Genomic DNA, 19956 nt, shown 5'->3' on the forward strand with positions numbered 1-19956 from the left:
ATGGTCCGTATTGACAATTGATCACTATCAAAGGGTAGTGAAGGGTCCACCTATTCAATACCATTAGCATGTATAGTGTCCTATATAACTGGGACTAGTTTTGACTCCATATACACTGGGTCATCTTCAACCACGATCCAAATGGTAAAAACATGTGCTCGCATACAGCCAACAATGAAGTAAAGAATCTGGTATGTCTCAATTTACAATCCAAAACATTGATGAAGTCCGAACAACACATGCAAACTTGAAATCAAACGACACATCAAAACTGCTGTGGTTGATGGCTAACTACGTCGTCGCTCCTACCACAACCAAATGTTCCTGAGTTGATCTGGGAGTTGGCATTCCCCATCTGTATAGACGAGCCAGTTAATTTACAAATTATGTTTGTTCAATAGTAATATGGGTAATGATTTATATGTAGCTTGAAGGGGAACATTCATAATTTATATAGGTATTTCTTTTCATCAGCTGTAGTGATCTATTGTTTAATTGGATTTGAAAGTAAATGTCCCCATGTTCCTCATAAATTACATGCACTTGGTACGGACACCAACACCAGATTGACTGCTGAGAGGGATCAGGAGTAGATACCAAGAGCACACAATTTATGAGGAACATAAGGACATTCACATTCAAATTGGTATGTAACAGCAATCAGTTCAAAACTTGCATTTTCACAGATTTCTATACTACGTCTTACTGTTCAGTTATTTCTCTAATTAAGAGACGTGAACGCCTATATTCAATTTCATTCTGAAAAATTGGAGTAGTAATACTCCTGTGGCTTCTGTGGCAAATGTTACAGTTTTCTAGTCACCTAACCTAACCTCAAATGTTTCATGATCCTTGTTGATCAAAGGAGCCTAACATCAAGGTCATCGGCCCCTCAAATGTTTCATGAAAATATATTTCAAGCACCAGTAGAGTAATGATAACTTTTTCGCCATAAATTACTCGGGAATAGCCTTTCCAAAATTTAACCAGACGAGAAAACGCAGTGAAACCCTGCACTGCATTCCTCATTAAGACGATTTCTCGCTTAGCACATTGTAATACGAAGTCCCGATTCATGTCATATTAAATCTATTTTAAATTACCTCAGTAATCATGTCACAAATTTTCACTATTACCCCCAGTAGGATTACATTTTTCCCAACCCTGAAATTGTTTTTTTGTCATCTCTTGTGAAAGGAATGTGATTTCCAACACTTGCCACTGGAGCCAGGTTGAGGAAAGTTACGCGAATATAGGGAAATGGCCTTGAATTCCAGAACCTTTGCGAGTAAATTTTACCTTTGTGGGAAGGAAGCCATTAGCCTCAGGAAAGTTCAGTTTTGTTCTCTGGTTTTCATTGATATTGCTGAATAATCTAGTAAGCCTGTTTATGGTTGTATTTTGCATTCCATTCAGAAGTCAGAAATTTATTGTGTGTTGAGTGACACAATGAATGGTAGCAAATATTTGTCGCGTGATAGACTATGTAAGGATCAGGAACATAATCGTGTTAAGTTGACTAGCGAGGTGAATATTTATCTTGTGGTAGCCCCGTTATATATATACTGAAAAATTTGTGAAATTGTTTACTAATGAAGACAAAATCCAGGAAGTGGACAAGCATCCGCATCTTTTTACGGTAGCACGTATGCTGGAACTCGCACCCGCGCTGATACTTTTACGGGGCCCCACTGCAAATCTTTTTATATATGTTGTCAGGTGTTTTAAACACCTTTAACACACTGCTTTTTAATTTAATAAGCCCCAGTGGAAAAAGTTTTCATATCTGTTCTCTCATCTTTTTCGTACCTTTTAATACTCTCATTGTATCTTTAGAAACGGCAGATAGCCTATATCTTTCACTGTATCTCTACACAACAGTAGGCCACGCACCACGTCGCAACGGAAGGTTAACTTCGTGGACACCACATGAATTGAGAATCTCTACCAGCTGCAATCTAAAAATGTGCCAGTTATTTCATCATATCTCCGTGTGCCATACTTGATTCTACCATTGACAATTTCCAACAGGGGAACTTTTCAGCATTTTCAAGTTATTTTAACAACAAGCACTAATGGAAAATTTTAACATGTTGTAACGCATCTAAGTATTTTAGAGCCTGATTTTAAGTTAATCATATTTTACGTGTTATGCACATAGTTCATACCAGATGTTTCTAACACTTTTTAACATCATTTGTGCGTGTGTGTGTGTGTGTGTGCATTTGTTTCAGTCATTGAATAACTGAACTCGATAGCTGCAGTCGCATAAGCGCGGCCAGTATCCCATTTTTACACCCGGCAAATGCTGGGGCCGTGCCTTAATTAAGGCCACGACCGATTCCTTTCCACTCAGCCCTTTCCTGCCCCATTGTCGCCATAAGACCTATCTGTGTCAGTGCAACGTAAAACAAACTGTAAAAAAAGTTGTACAGTTTTGCATTAAGGCTGATGATGGCCAGCCAAGGTCGAAACTAGTTCCTAGATTGAAAATGTAATGTAAACATTAACATACAAAAAAGAAGAGTGCAACCGATCCACATTTTTGCTAATTCATTATCACATCATTTATTTGGTACCGGTTTCGAAGTATTGGACACCATCATCAGCCAAAATAGGACAAATGAACAAAGATACACACATGTTGAAGTACAAACTATGGACCCTTAATAATGATATAACTATGGTTAGATAAAATACAAAATGTGATGGTGCTTGAAGAGAAATCATTCCTAAAATATTCAGAAGTTAAAGAACTTGTTGGTCAAGTTGTATAACAAAGGAGAAAAATATCAACAAATATTTGAATGAGTCTTGATTACTTGAGTCTTAAGTGTGGCATTGTTAACCACAGAAATAGTTTTTAATGTTGTCATCTAAAAGCTGATGTAAAATGTTGTTCCTCTGTAGAACGTTGACAATAAGATAAAATATGTAACCTTAGTAGTGACTTTTTTTTTGCTAGGGGCTTTACGTCGCACCGACACAGATAGGTCTTATGGCGATGATGGGATAGGAAAAGCCTAGGAATTGGAAGGAAGCAGCCGTGGCCTTAATTAAGGTACAGCCCCAGCATTTGCCTGGTGTGAAAATGGGAAACCACGGAATTAGTAGTGACTTGCAGTATCAGTTTTCATAAGGTGAAACACTAAGTCGTGATATAATTAAGCCAGTGGATCTTGATACAGACATGGATATTAAAGTCGTTATAAAACCAGAACTCTATCAAATGCAGGACCTGAAGTGTGAAAAGGAAAAGCTTTTAGATTAGAATAAAACAATAGAAAACGGAGTAAGAAATTAAAAACTTCAGTAGGGGATTCACCTCGAGTAGCCTGTTGTGAATACAGAGTCTAGAGAGGAACCGAGTGCTGGGCTTGCTAGAAGCATGGAGCAAGGTTAATGGAGGGGAAGGGGTGGGTCAGGAGGGAGGGGAAGAGAGGTAATGGATGGGGCGGAGTAAGGCGGGCATGGTAGGGAAGGATAATGCGACGTGTTACGTATAATCTAAAAGAACAAACTGTTTTTGGGAAGTTTAACACTATTTAAAACTGAAATAAGAACATCAAATAAGATTCTGGATTTTTTCGGAAGTGTCATTCAAGTTCAAATTCGGGTTTGAAATATTGGTCTAAATGTATGTAGCAGACTTCCATGGTGTCTAGCAAGGTGCCTTTACTCAACGTGTCCAATATCGTTAAGTCCTGATCTATTACATTAAACTTGTGTTTATAGTCATGAATGTGCTGACCTGCTGCAGAAAACCTGTTATACCTGATTGCATTAACCCATTTATGCCCAAATTATTCTTTCTTGCGATATTGATAACTTGTATATATAAACACTTAGTATGGCCCATTATTCATGTAGAAATGAACAAAACCATATTTACTTGTTTAGAACTCATATAAACACATGGGTCGTTAATGACCCGCTAAGCACTTGCTCGGGAAACAGGGAGAAGATATTCTGAACATCAACCTTAGCAACAATTTATTTCTACAGACTTACAGTTTACGTACCTTTAGAAACGAGATTTATAATGACACAAAAAGCAATAATTGTCATTGTTCTGTTTAATTATAATAATATTTAGTACCCAAAACACGTAACTTCAGATTCCATAACTGACAGTGGAACTGAGACCTTCTTCGTGGTAGGGGTACATATCCACTCAGAAAAAGTATGCTGAGGAAAGAGGCATAACCAACGGTCCATTTCAATTTTTGAAGAACTGTATCTGCTTCGAGAAATGCACCCAAAAAATCTATAGGATATGATCGGATCGTAAAATTTCTTTTGCCTGGATGACGAATATTGAACGAAGAAGAGGGTGGGAATATCGTATAAACTATTTCTCAATTGAAAGAATAAGATTTCGATGTCCCATTAGTACAATTTGTAAGTCACTACCATCAACTTGTTCATTTTCCGGAAGCGGTTCAGGTTCATCACTGAATTCAGGAGGAAGTTATGAATTGAAGTTACTGTTTATTGGTACCTGCATCACTAACTCTGCTGGAACTTGAAGCTGAGCACGATTTAGTCTGTCAGGATCTGAACAATCTTTATCACCAGAGTCAGCATCTGTTTCTTCTCCTCTGTCTTCATGCAGCGCAGTAAAGATATCAACACCTGAGTCGGGGATATCTGAAGGATCGGCCGCTTCAAGCTCATCCTGAATTTCTGCAACAGTTACTTGCTATACTCTGCAATATATTACAGAGCAATTAGGGATCCTAAGACCAATTACGTAAGGTTTCAGCTAAATACATGGTCGTTACTGAGCGAATGTGGAAGTCAGTGATAGTTCTCAGGTAACTGCCCAGCGGTTCGTTAGCAACCCACACTAAGTTCTACTGAAAGTACCGTAAATTCTAAGCAACTTATGCGGATATCATATTATGGATGTATATTATTGAAGTTTTAAATAGTAAATACTGCAATGAATAACCTGCCAATGAGAATAGTTGTCAATTCCACTTACATTCTTCACCCGCGTGCAGAGGACTGACAATCCATCTTTCTTCTATTGACTCCAGATCAAGAATAACGTCAACAATGAATCAAATTCCTGCCCAAACGTATGACGAAATATATAATGGTTAACTTAATCGATCTTACAAGTGTCAAGAATGTGATAGCTTAAAGAAAGATAGCATAATTTGATGGGTTGAAAACGACCCACCTGGGCATAAATGGGTTAAGATGTTCTGCATACCTAATCTTAAAATTCCTACCACTTTTTATTAAAAGTGAAAGTCGAAAATAACTTGGGTTTAGGTTTATCTTTTATCAAATCTGATGCTGATCGGAGTCTGAACTTAATGATTATGCGTTCGATGAAAGTTTCATTATAGCCAAATCTAGGTATCGAACGTATAATATTGAGTTCCTTGTTCAGGTTTGCTTTTGACATTGGGACTTTGAACGCGCGATCAACTAAGCTATTGTATATAGCACATTTGTGAGAATGGGCATGTACTGAATCTTTATTGTTGCTGTATGGGTGGGTTTCCTGTAAATTTTATATGAGAATGGGGATGAGAGCCTAGTGATTGATAAATCTAAGAAATTGATAGATCTGTTGATTTCCGATTTTAATGTAAATTTGATATGAGGGTCTATGTTGTTGAGGTTTAAAAGTGTGTTCGGTGCATCAATAGAATGTTCATCGATGATGACAAAATTATCATCTAAAAATCTGGCTCAGAACTTAATATTGTCAAACTTTTCATTATTTTCAATAGCATTATGTTCAAGAAAATCTAAGTATATTTCTGCCAAGATGCCAGAAGTCGATGACCCTATAGCCAAGCCATTTTGCTTATGACCGACGTTGTCAAAAATGAAATAATTATTACCTATTAACAACTTCAAAACAGACATAAAATCAGAGATTTCGAGTTTGCTTAAATGAATGTTGGAATTTGATTATTTTCAATGATAGAAAAAAAGCTTGCTTGTTTTTATACTCGGGTACATGTTGATAATATCGAAAGAATGCAATGTATGGTATGGCTGCAGGTTAGTCTAGTGTCTTGATTAGTTCCGAGGTATTTTTAATGGATTTATCAGAAGAAATGTTTTTTGAGAAATTGCTGGATAAATTGAGCAAGTTTGTATAAGGGGCTTGGCCAATTTATTATAGGGCATATGGGGACACCGGTCTTATGTATCTTCGGCAGTGCTTTCGCAGTTGGTAAGCCTGGGTTCATATTAATCAGTTTTAACTTTTCCCTTTCAGTTTTGTTTAAGCTCCCCCTGAATTAGTTGGGTTCGGTCCTTGCTGATTACCGAAAGTTATCTTGAAAATTTTTTGTTTTTTCAAGATAATCAGTTTTTTCCATAATGACAGTAGCGTTCCCTTTATCTGCCTTAGTGATAAGTTTATTCTCCTTGATTTTCTTCTCAAGTTTAATATTGTTTGTGCTTTCTGCAAAACCTACGTTACTTTTATTGAAATCGGGAGAGTTGAATATTTAATTCAATTTCGTATCATTCCACTTATGAACTCTACTATTTGTAGACACTGGGTAAACTATTAAGACCTTCTTGAAATAATCACTGTAGCCTCCCCAATAACCTGTACCAGTGCAGAACTGAGCTAACACAAAAAGAAATTATTTTCACAGAATCATCATGTCAACAACTTCTGAACTGCCTGAACAGAAAGGAAGTATTGGAGTAAAATGACCAGCAATCCAAGAAAATTATGACGACTTATTTAATCAATTCCATTTCACTGGTGGAGGTTGACTTATCACCTTCGTCTTCCTCACTGATGTCATTGTCCGCATCTTCAGTCACTTTTTATCACAACATATCCAATATCATATACACTGCCACCTTCAATGCCCAGAAAGTCATTATCAGCTTCTTCTTGTTTCCGAATTTGGCCGCCTATGGACCGCATTGAACTTAAGGCTTTCTCCTCTTCTTCTTCTTCTCCTCCCAGAACCTCTTCATTCTTTCACTTCTGATCTTCCTTTCTTTCTCAGATATGACCAGTTTGGGTCTACATTTTGGTGGTTTCTCCTGGAATGTTTTGATGCTGTCCACTCGGCTTCTAAATTCTTTTCTGTTGTGAACCATATCCATTGGAAGTCGACTTTCTATTGCATCTTTTTTTACCTCTTCTACCTACTTCGAAGCTTTCAGTCCAGTGATGTACTTGAACATTTTCTTAGTTAGCCGTTTCTCATCCATTCTTTCTAGATGCCCATAAAATTTTAGCCTTTGCTTTCGCATGGTGACTGATTTTTTCGGTGTATTTGTAAAGATCATCATTTTTTCCATTCCTCCACTCCGCATCAACATTTTTTCTGTGGTCCTAAAATTTTCCTTAAGATTCACCTCTCCTTTTTTTTTTCGAGATCTTGAAGCTCACCCTTTTTATTCATTGTCAGGCTCTCTGAAGCGTAGAGACTCTCTGGCTTTACCACTGTGCTGTAATGTCTACGTTTCATCATCAAAGACACCAGCGTACTCTCCGACAAATGCAGACGATGCTCCGTTCATCTCGAGACCATCGACCATATCACTGCGGGCTGCCCAATACTTGCCCCCGTAGAATACACGAGACGACACAATCTTGTCTCGGGAATCATACACCAGGCACTTGCTCAGGAAAACCAATTAATTCAGGAGCGTATCCCTTATTACAAGTACCATCCAACACCATTCCTGGAGAACGAGTCGATTAAGCTTTATTGGGACACTGCTGTAGTGACAGATAAAACAGTCAACCATAACAGGCCAGACATAATACTGGTAAACAAGAAAACTGGGACGACTTTCATTATTGACATCGCTATCCCCAATGACACCAATATTGACAGGAAGTACAGTGAAAAAATCTCCAAGTACAAAGAACTTGCAGAAGAGATAAAGAGGATCTGGAAGATGAAACTGGTACGAATAGTTCCTGTGATTCTGTCAGTCAACGGCCTCATTCCACATACACTTCACAAGAGTCTGCGAGAACTGGGTCTTCCACCGAACATCTACAGAATTATGCAACATTCTGTCCTCCTGTCAACATGCAACATTGTGCGATCGTTCCTCTCGCAAGAATGAAGATCCCGTGATCTACAGTTTTGTATATACCTGTACATCAACGTTTGTATTATAATGTGTAAATACTTTAATTATGTAAGGCACTTGGTGCATCCCGTGCCCCATTACTACCCATATTTCCTTGTGGAGAAGTGTATGAATAATAATAATAATAATAATAATAATAATAATAATAATAATAATAATAATAATAATAATAATAATAATAATAATTGTATGGCCTCAGCTACCGTGTGCAGACATTTCAATTTGACACCACCTGGCTGTCTGCTCATCAATGTCGACGTTCCGTTTTACTCTAGGCCCGCCAGATGGCAGACCAAGTAAACCGAAACTCTTGGGCATCTATGGCTAAGTTTTAATGAATTTTGTCGGGTAAACACCAAATGTGTCACCAGAGATCTTTTACATGCTGACATCGTACGACATGGTGTGTCAAATGGACCTTTTTCTGCCCTTCAAAAATCCGACTACCTCTGCCGGGTTTGAACCCGCTATCTTGGGATCCGGAGGCCGACACTACCACTGATCCACAGAGGCAGCTACAAGGAAAAGTGATTTATTTATTTAATCGTGTCAGAAACAAACATTATACTTATAATTATACAGGACAATAACAAATCTGGTACTATAATCATTAAACATTTCTGATGATGGCAGGTAACGATGTGCTTTAGAACTTCTGGTGCAACATTTGAACTGATCAGATGCAGCACGAATTTTAGCAAAGTGAATGCTGCACGAAAACGTACATTTACGGGTTTAGCACGGGCGGCTTGTCATCGCACAATGTATATTTACGGGTTTACCAGCGATTGGGTTAAGCCTAAGTTTCACAGGGCCCACTTGGACGTGCTGGAGTATACAAGAATGTACATCATTGTGGCACTCTGCGTGTTGCTACGCATTTCGTTCAGTGCAGCTCAATATTTGTTAGCGGTGGAAGCAGCAGGAAACTGAAGAAACCAACTGTACAGGAAATTAAGGAGTGGTTAAGAAGAGGTAGATTTATGCTAGTAATGAAATCCAATACCTGGAAAATGTTCATGTGTTCAGGTGGCAAATAAGTCAATAGGTTCCTCGCAATGTAAATTTTATAAAAAGCTATTACACACGCATTCAGCAGCCTGAAGTATGTTATTACATATCTGCAAACTTTAAGAAAACTGACAAGTCTATAAACATCTTGAAGGACAAAAAATCGATTGCTGACTATCGATTGCTGACAAGTGCATGAAAATATCTGCCAAGGACTTGAAACCATTTTCCACTATTGAAGGTGGAAGGCTTTTTATAATGTTTGGGGCATGTGTTGGTTGAAATGTGTAAAAATATATTGCTTGGTGAATATTGAAGATGTTATACCCTCTTAAGTAACAGTGGCTAGAAAAGTACAAAGTAAAATGCTTTAAGATATAGTCCATGCTATTCAATCTGGTAACCGTGGCAGTGTCACTAATATTCTTTTTCCTCCAACTTTTCCACATCCTGGTGGGATCATAAGTAATGAATTTAATTTCCGACCCTTTTGTGTGCTTCTGTGGTGGCTGGTAGTGCAATGTGTTGCATGTGTATGAAGAAGAGAGTATTGGAACGAAAAATACCCAGTCCCCGAGACAAAGGATTGAGCTATATGCGATTAAAGTCCCACACCCTGCAGGGAATGAAATTTATGGCCCTCTGAACCGGAGGCCTCAACTCCAACCATTCCGCCAAGGATACTGATTCAGGTTTCCACTAAAGTGTGGACGAGTAAATTCAAGCGAATGATCTACTGTGAATAAATGTAGAGTGGTACTCGAATAAATATAAACTGTATTAATAGTTCCTGCCCCAAAACTTGCGCAAATTATTGCAGTGAGTTGGAGGATTGTTTGGAAAGTCTAGGAGTTTCTCTTCAACATACTTGCACCATTACCGTATTTTCTCGTATAATTAACGCTCTTGCATAATTTACGGATCCCAGAATTTCTGGGAGCGATGTGGAGAAAGAGAAATGTTCACGTATTTGAACACCCATCATGCAGCTCAGGATGCGCTTCGAAATAAAGATTTCGGCTACTCCAATAACAGCCCCCCTATTGCAAAACCGGGCATTCCAAATACTGGGCAACGTGCTGTTATCACCCGGTACGAAATACCACTGCACTAGTTCAGTGAGAGAATCAGCCCAGAAGTGACGGGTATAAAGCTCTATTCCAGTCAGGTACCAACATATTTTACGTGTGTTTTGGGTATGGGATATATGTTTTCTGTGATCTCAAAATTGTTAGTCCACAGTAAGCAAGTATTCGAATTATACTGCATCATAAAAACTTGTGGTGATCAGTTACGCCAAAACATAGGGAAGAGAGCAGCGGGCTGCAAGTATTCAGTGTCCGAATGCAACATGCGCTACCAATGTAACAGAACTGCACTTGAAGCGACCAACAAGTCTCGCAAAGCATTTTGTGGTCCAAAACGCCAGGAATGCTAATTAAAATTCCTTACGACGGGAGTTATGAATGTACTAAAGAGTTATATGTATGTACTGTACCAGGAAATTATTTGATAATAAGGCACGACTAGATATTTCGGAGTAAAGATATCTTAATCACAGGGTACACTGGGTGTAGACCTGGAGATGGGTACAGAGAGGGGTCCTAACTATAATGAGTTCCAAATTCTTTAAACTGAATTTATTCATGTAAGGTTCATCTTACAATTGTGCTGGTTACATTGAAGTTGTTCCCATAGATTCTCCTTGATGGACAGCAACCCCATGGAAACACGATCCCTCGCGTACAGCAACCAAACCACGGAACCGCGATTATTTGTAAGCAGCAACCAAACCATGAAAACACAATCCCTTTTAGACAACAAAAGGTCATTGATTCTCGACGGTCCCAGCGCGGGGTAACCACTCATCGTTATGTTATGCGAGTGTCCACATTTAACTGTTCCGAGTATCATAATTATTGACATAAACCAGAGCACTTTGTGAATTGTAATCGTCGACTCAGTTCTAATTGGAACTCGTCACAACACAGTTTATTCCCACGTCGAGAAATAGAACGTCTGATGGAATTAATGTACTTTTAGAATTCAAATAAAGAAACTGAATGTTTGTTGCAACCTACTAGATGCACAGTCTGCTTGGAAATTTCACTTGCATTTTTACATGAATGACTATGAGTGCACATGTGCATGTATAGTGTAAATCAGTAGGAAAAATCATTATTATTCCGAACTACTGCATTCTATGTGAAGCAATTATTATTACTGTTGTGAAAAGTCTATTCGAAGGAAAACATCACATTCAGTACCGCATTTCATATGTCTAAGTGAATGGTTAAACACTTGTTATACGAAAAGTAAAGCCTCTGAATATTCAGTTACATCGTAATGTTAAAGATTACATACCTGCCAACTTTTAGAACCCAAAAATAGGAAGATTTTTTAATTCTTGGATTTCATCACGTATATTTCACCACAGTCTACGTGAAAATAGGTCAGGATAAAAGGCATACATACCTACAGTTACAATGCGAATTGATCATTAAATTTAAAATCTTAAACTACGAAAACATAAAAATGGTTACAAGAAAATGTACCTAATCACTCTCATTTATGACACTTACATACGAATAATAATATTTATGTCACACCGACACACACAACAAAATCCATAATACCATATTTTCTCGCGTAATTAATGCACTTTTTTTGACGAAAAATACAGGCGAAAACTGCGGATGCGTAAATTATTCACGGAATTCAGATCTTTACAAATTATTTATAATTCATTTACGTTTAAAAGATACATCAAATATAATATAAAGACAATTGGTTCAACTCATTTGCGATTATCGTCATACAGCGTAAAATTCCGGCGTGAGATTTTTTCTGAAAAGTCAAATAGGGTACATCAGGTAACTTAGACACGTGGGTTTCAAGTACCGACACTAGAAAATATTCTTCTCATTATGTGCTGAAAATACGACCTGAATGGCATACAGAAAAAAAAAAAAAAAAAAAAAAAAGGAAACTATCCAACACGAGAAGGGCCGGGCATCGAAGAAGGGACCCTTCTACACTACCCCAAACCGTTCGTATCTAATCTTGTACGAGTGACGTGTCCATCCATCCTTTCTGTTGAATACGAACGTGGATCACTCGCGGAAATTTTGCTTTAGGGTTTAGGCATTGTTTTTCGTTTTAGAACAATGTAAGGTGTAACCTTTCTGCCATCAGCAAGCATTGCAGTACATCGTTGTTTTTGGCTTCCGATAGCACGTACGATAACACTATATGTTCCTTTCTTATCGATTCTTCGACTTTGTGGCGTACGGAAACTGATTGGCGTCTGACGTGCGGTTCCTATAAAGGGAGATCAAATATTCCTTCATTTCACGCTTCTCAATCACAAAGCGATGACAATGGTTGAAATCATTCATCATTTTTTGGCATAATGTTGTTCTTCGTCGAAGAGAAAGTTCATTTCTCTTCAGAAAATTAATCAAGCCTCGGCTAACCTTCAAATCCGAGACACTGATTCCATGTGCCGCGGCTATTTCTCATTCTTTAAAATACAGCATTTCGTGAGAAACGGCTTATCCAACATTGCCCAACAAAATCATATATTTAAGCAGATAATCCTCTACTTGCAGAAACTTGCCGCTTTTTGGTCCGCGAAATGCTTTGGGAGACTTGTTGGCCGCTTGAAGTGCACTTCTATTACCGCGGTAGCGTACGTTTCATTTGGACACTGAATACTTGCTGCCTGCTGCTCTATTCCCGTATGTTGCGACGTAAATGATCACCGCGAGTTTGTATGATGCAGTATTACTGGAATACTGCGTACTGACAAACAATTTTGAGATCACAGAAGGTCCCGTACCCGAAACACTCGCAAAACTAGTGCAGTGGGATTTCCTGACGGCTAATAACAGCAAGTTGCCCTGTGTGTGGAATGCCTGCTTCGTGATAGGAAGCCTGCTACTTGAGTAGTTGGCATCTTTATTTCGAAACGCATCTGGAGCTGAGTGATGGATGTTCGAAGTTGTGGGTGCGTCAAATAAGTGAACATTTCTTTTTCTCCACTTTGGACCCAAAATTATTGGGATGCGTAAATTATGCAAGGGCCCCCAAACCAGAGGTACCATAAGTATCAGTGAAGAAGACCTGCAGAAGACCATGCAATTTAAGTACTTAGGATCCGTCGTCACCTCAAACTGTGACACCACTCCTGATACTCGGATGAGGGTAAATGCAGCTTGGCTCAAGTGGAGACAGGTCACTGGAGTCCTCTGTGATAAAAAGATGCCTCAATATCTAAAGGCAAAAGTTTATAAGAGTGTGGTACGGCCAGCAGCGATCTATGGGACTGAATGTCGCCCCATGACGAAACAACAGGAGCAAATGTTGACAACCATGGAGATGAAGATGCTTCGATGGTCCATGGGGCTCACCCGATGTGACCACATAAGGAACACGGACGTCCGGCAAAGGTTTGGTGTCGCGCCCATCATAGACAAAGTGAGGGAAGCCCGTCTCCGCTGGTACGGCCACGTCATGAGAAAACAGGACGACTCAGCTGCCAAAACAGCGCTCCACATCAACCCAGAGGGAACAAGACCACGAGGAAGACCGGCAAAGAGATGGACTGACAACATCAGGGCAGACATGCACAGTGTTGGCTTAACACCAGAACATGTCAACGACAGACAGAAATGGAGGAGATGTAGCAAAGCAGCAGACCCTGCAAGTCGGGATTAATGCTAAGAAAGAGAGAGTTAATTACGCGAAAAATACGGTAGTTTCCCTTAGACGGTAAAATGAACGGAAATTTATAGGTATCTCTGAACACTTGGAGATAACGTTTGTTATATTTTTTGGCCATAACGAGAAAAGAAAATGCCAGAAACTGTCACCGACAAGAACCCCCTTAAAAACATTAAATTCATTAAAATTATGCACTTAAATACGCGAAACTACCACATGCAAAACAATTCAATATGTCCCATACATTATTAACAAACGACTTTGACAGAGAGGGAAAAAACACGTAGCCTACCACTCCGACGAAACTGCGCACGGAAAAGATGTCAACAGCGCGCGAACAGCACAATAAACTCGTTCTTTCGTCCCGATTAACTGAGTCGCTAGCGTGTGCTAGCCTCTTGCTTGCAGGACGATTGGCGCCCCGAATCCCCAGCTGCATAAAGCGCGCATGCTGTTGTGGTGTGCGGGAAACACGATACACGGAGGCGACGGACGAAACACTCACGAAATAAAGCAACAAATAAATACGCTTGAAAATAAGGTTTCGTAAATTACACAAGTACGAAAGAATTTATCCTTTATCGAAGGGGAAGAGTATTGGCGGTACTAGAGGTTATATTAGTCAAAAATCGGAAGAAGTAAAAATAAATCGGAAAATCGGAAGACGAGTTAAAAACCGGAAAGTTTCCGGGTAAATCTGAAGGGTTGGCAGGTATGAGATTAAGTCTAGTTCACTTGGAAAAATCCTTATTATGGCTTCTAGCACGTAAATGTTAGTTATACAAGTCTCAGAATCACCTTCTTCAATTTATAAGATCATCAACGAGGTTCTACTTACTGAAAGTTTATAAGTATCATAACACCGGAATTATTCTATGTTCCACAACTCTCACGTCACTTCGGCATAATCTCGCCCTGTAGGTTGACTCTGTATCATGCGGAGAAACAACACTGTCGTGCTGCTGGTGTGAACTGCCAGCAAAGGACCAAGAGTTATAGCCTTTCATATACATCTGGCTCCGATGTAATGTTTTATAAAATCTTGAATATTTCTGTAATCCCTAGATCGATTTTGGAGAAATTAACCAGGAGACGTTTGAAATGTGCACTATAAGATGCCACTATTTGTGAATCGATACCTCAATTGGTTTAGGATATAGACATTTTCTTGCTTGGATGTTTCCAGATCGTATGATGCAACCTGTCGTTGACACCGCCTTGGCTGTGTGATGACAAAAGTAGTGTTGTGCAGGTTGACTACTTGCTCCTGCCAAGACTTTTGTCAGTATGAGCACTGAAAACACACTCACTAATACTTTACAAATTCTTTATGGTGTATTTTAATTAAGAAATACTTGATCTATGGTCAATCCCGGTACAATACATTTATTCAGAGAATAAACATTTTCCCCATGAGGACAAAGTATACTAAATATATTTATGACAATATAAATGTATGAATAATGAACTTTTCAAGGTTTTGAGGAACAAATTTTTCGTCAATGAGTCTGATAGTTTGAACCTTGAGCAGAATTCTTAGGAGAACTTAGGAATTGTTCCCCTTGCACCAATCATGAGGCCTATAACCTCAATGTTATTAAGTCCGTATTCACGTCGGTAGAAGGGGATAGTTTGTTCGTAGATTCTTTTCTTTTCCTTGTGTACTTCACTGGGCTGGTTAGCATGTGATTCAAACTAAACCGTAGGATCAATGATATATCCATTTATATATATTGTTTTAAGGCCATATTATCAATCCTATGTGTACTGCCATTCTCCGACAATGGATGGACCTCTTCATGCACAGTGTAACCAGCATATTGCAATGACTGAACGATGGAACTTCGTATCGCATGGTGTCTAGTAAGTCGCAGGGTTTCGCTGCAGGTTTCTATAGCATGCATTTAACAGGACATGGACCAAGACTTTGGAATAATGGTGTAATAACCAGGGAAATTCACTAGACAAGGAAGTTTTTTTTTTGCTATTGGCTTTACGTCGCAGCGACACAGATATGTCTTATGGCGACGATGGGACAGGAAAGGGCTAGGACTGGGAAGGAAGCGGCCATGGCCTTAAGATACAGCCCCAGCATTTGCCTGGTGTGAAAATGGGAAACCACGGAAAACCTTCAGAGCAACCGACAGTGGGGTTCGAACCAACTATCTCCCGAATACTGGATACTGGCCGCACTTAAGCGACTGCAGCTATCGAGCTCGGTCAAGGAAGTCTTAACCAGTCTCGACTGTAGATGATTATTCAGATGTCTCCTGAAGTAGAATAAACAGTTTTGTACGGGAAGAGCTCAGATACTTATCGCGATGAACAATCTATATTCTAAGCATGTTTTTGTGAGATTCAGAGCATTCAAGATCGTGTGTTAGAGGAAAACTTAATTTTAACCAATGTCCTGGAACAATAATTTGAAGAACGAGTCCTTCAAAGTTTGAATGATGTACCAAACTCCCACAATTCTGTATTCCTTAGAGAATTATGCATAAGGATACTATGACTGTACTTTATGATTTGGACCTTGATTAGTGGAGTAGAGCCTTTAAAAAAAAAATGTATAGTAGATCTGGTTATAATTTACACAAGAAAAAAGATCAGTTTCTGATTAGTAGCTTCTCACCAATTTGAGCCTTCTTATTTCCCAGCTCAGCCAGTCTCTTGTCCTGGGAAAGTCTCTCGTTCTGGAGTGCATGACACTGCTGTTTCAATGAGGTCGCTTCTGCAGTTAAATCCTTCAGTTGTTTTATCAGGCCCTGAAGAGAGCACAAATTTAATAGCAATTATAATAAAAACCACTTCTACAAATCTCTTGCAGAACAGCCCAAGTCAAATATAGAAAGAAACATGAAAAGGACCACGTAATTGAATAAACACAATGACAGGTCAAGTTATAAAGAAAAAAATACATATAATAGGACAAATATAAGGGCAGATAAGTGTGTGAAGAGGGAGCGTCAGAAAGATGAAACTAGTACGAGCATGAAAACACAAAATAAACACATACTGTATAGGCTTTTGGGCTTATGCCGAGTCAAGAAAATAAGGTGAAAATCTCAACCGTCCATGAGAAAGGCTTCTCGAACAATGAGCTTTTGAAATTTAGACGTTATAATAGAAGTGGAAATGGTTCGTTCGTCACTAGATCGCTGCCTGGACGCAGCACAGCGCTAGCGTTTGAAGCGGAAGCTGACCGAACCATCAGAGTCAGTCTAAGAGGGTTACATAACATGTGTACGTAACATATGACATTGACACGAGCCTGGAATGAAACATCTGCCGATCAGGTACGTACGAATTTGGAAAACACCGAGACGAAATAACAATAGTGAAAGGACAGGCAAGGGAACTACCTACATATATCCTTAATGGCTGCCAACCAGGAATTACTTCATTGATAGCTAGTGTCCCTGTTGAAAGTGTAAGGATTCCTACTTATTTCTACAGCTTCCCATATAATCCTGGACCGATAGTGTGTAGTGTGGGTAAGAGCTTGAGCATTTTGGAACATGACATCATGACCCGACAATAGATCGTGCTCAGCTATTGCTGATTTGTCTGGCTGGTTGAGACGAATATTACGTTCATATTCCTTGATATAGGTACCAATGGACCGGCACGTTTGGCCGATGTATACTTTACCGCAGGTACAGGGAATTTCGTATACCCCAGGATGTAAAAGTCGGGACAATATGTCCTTGGTTTTACTCAGACTGAACAATTTAAGTGGCAGTGCCAAACACTGTTTTTATATTGTGTATGCGGAGGAATTTGGCAATTTGATCTGTGGTGTTGTGAATGTTAAGGAAAGTAGGCAGTTCCGATCACTTCTTCCTTCTGTGAGTTTTGCTTGGTCGTTTCTCTGGGATGCAGGGCTCTATGATTCTGCAAATCGCTGTAACCATTACCCTTGAACGTGACTTTGAGCGTGTCCATCTCCACCTGGATATTTTATGGCTCACAAATTCATCTCGCCCTCTTGGCGAGTGTTGTGACAATGCCTTGTTTTTGTGCTGGATGATGGTGAGAATCTGCATGAAGATAGCAATTTGTGTGAGTAGGCTTACTATAGACGGTATGTCCTAAGGAGCCGTCTGGTTTCTGTCTTACTAGAATATCCAAGAAAGGAAGGCACCCGTGCGACTCCATCTCCATAGTGAATTTTATTGAAGGATGTTGCTGATTTAGGTGGTTTAGAAATAGATGAAGTTGTTCAGGACCTTCTGTCCAGACCACAAATGCATCATCAACATACCTCCACCACATCATAGGTTTGACGGGCACCGAAGCAATAGCCTCATCCTCAAAATGCTCCATAAAGAAATTAGCCACTACGGGCGAAAGTGGACTTCCCACAGCCACTCTGTCTGCCTGTTCGTAAAAAATTCCCACCCCACAAGAAATAGCTGGAAGTCATGCAGCGGTAAAATAGCTTAGTAATGTCCTCAGGGAACAGGTGTTCAATAAGAGACATGACCGATCAATAGGCACTTTAGTGAACAAGGACTCCACATCGAAACTCACCAAAAGTGCATTAGGTTGAAGGGTTATGGTTGACAGCTCGTTGACCAAATGCAGAGAGTCCTTGACGTATGATTCAGTATGTCCTATGTGTGGCTGAAGCAATTTGCATAGGTATTTAGCCAGAGCATACGTAGGAGAACCTATGGCACTAACATTAGGTCTGAGCGGTACATCATTTTTTTTAATGGATCTTAGGCAGTCCATATAATCTAGGTGGCATTGCATCCCATGGGGAGAGATGTTTAGCCTCCTCTTTTGGAATTGAAGATTGCTTCAAGAACTTCACGTTAGCGTTGGACACACGAGTGGTGGGGTCACATGAGCTCAGTCTGTAAACAGGCCCTGACAATATAGCCGAGATCTTATTCTTATACTCAGAGTAGTTTCATAGTTCTAATACAATCATCCCCAGGCTGACCCTTTTAGTCACCTCTTACAACAGGCAAGGGATACTGCGGGTGTATTCTTCGTCTGTGTCCCCCACCCACAGGAGGTATGATCGGGTTTTGTAGAACTTTTAATGAATTACATTTTCCTGGTCTGGATTGCTTACTGCAAACTATAACATTGAACTACTCTAATGTATGTGGACGAAATAACTATCTTTTGGAAGTGGAAATAGCACCTTTTTGAATAGACACTCCAATTACAGTATACATATTTCATTATTGTGCTGTTTAGCCAAACTTACAATTGTTTTAATTCATTGCTGGATTTTCAGTTTTCCTGTATTGCAAGTTTTTTTCTGTGGCCACTCCAAAAATGGAGAACTGAGGTTCCACTGTACAGAGAACCCTCACTGTTGTATTCCTCGGCCCGAGAGAAAACCATTGGGACTTCAGTTTTCAGCTTTTTTACACTTGAATGTTCGATATGTGCCGATAAATTTTCATCAGTAGCACACTGATGTATCTCCGACCACAAAGCCAGCTGGGGCAGTCTATAAGAGATATAGAATTTTATCGATTGCTAAAGAGATCGCGGAACGGAATACACATACTTCTGGTACACAGTGTGCATTGATTTGTGCGAGTTTGGGCAGAGAACATACAGAACTACCAAGCAACTGAGAACGAAACCGCAATAGTCAAGCATTTCAGTATTTATAGTAGAACTTTTTTCATAAACTCGTGCATTTTTTGTAACGGACAAATAACGTTTCATGATATTTCAAGAGTTCATTTTGCTAAAATATAGATCTTTGTTGTTTAAAAGGGCCTAACAGCCAGGTCATCGACCCTGCTAGAACACAGTACTGTATTTTAAGCATCTAGGAGAGAAAGATGATACAAATTTTTTTTACGAGTATCACTCTCACAAAAAATACAGCCCTTAATATTCAATCATCTTACTCAAAAAACCAGCAGAGATACGTACCTTCTCGCGTTCCATTCTTGCCTGCAATGCAGGATCATTCAGCTTAGCTTCCATCTCCTCAATTTCTTTCTTCATACCTTCCATCTCTCCTTCGAGATCATTGAATTTCTTTACTGCAAACAAACAACAGATTACGTTTTATAGAATTGCAAGTTTTAAAAGATGAAGTTCTAGTAGGTGTTCTATTTTTTACAGCTGACCTTC

General features: G+C 39.3%; 1 protein-coding gene across 1 annotated transcript in view; it reads right to left on the bottom strand.

Annotated features, from left to right (window-relative positions):
* Ndc80 overlaps nucleotides 1-19956 on the bottom strand; it is a 119459-nt gene that overhangs the window by 31785 nt on the left and 67718 nt on the right. Inside the window, exons 8-9 of the mRNA XM_067156224.2 lie at nucleotides 19753-19865; nucleotides 16475-16607 (exon numbers count right to left, since the gene is read on the bottom strand). Coding sequence (XP_067012325.2) covers nucleotides 16475-16607; nucleotides 19753-19865 — 246 coding nt within the window. The remainder of the gene's footprint in view (nucleotides 1-16474; nucleotides 16608-19752; nucleotides 19866-19956) is intronic.

The sequence above is a fragment of the Anabrus simplex genome, chromosome 12 (genome assembly GCF_040414725.1).
Source record: "Anabrus simplex isolate iqAnaSimp1 chromosome 12, ASM4041472v1, whole genome shotgun sequence".
Taxonomy (NCBI): domain Eukaryota; kingdom Metazoa; phylum Arthropoda; class Insecta; order Orthoptera; family Tettigoniidae; genus Anabrus; species Anabrus simplex.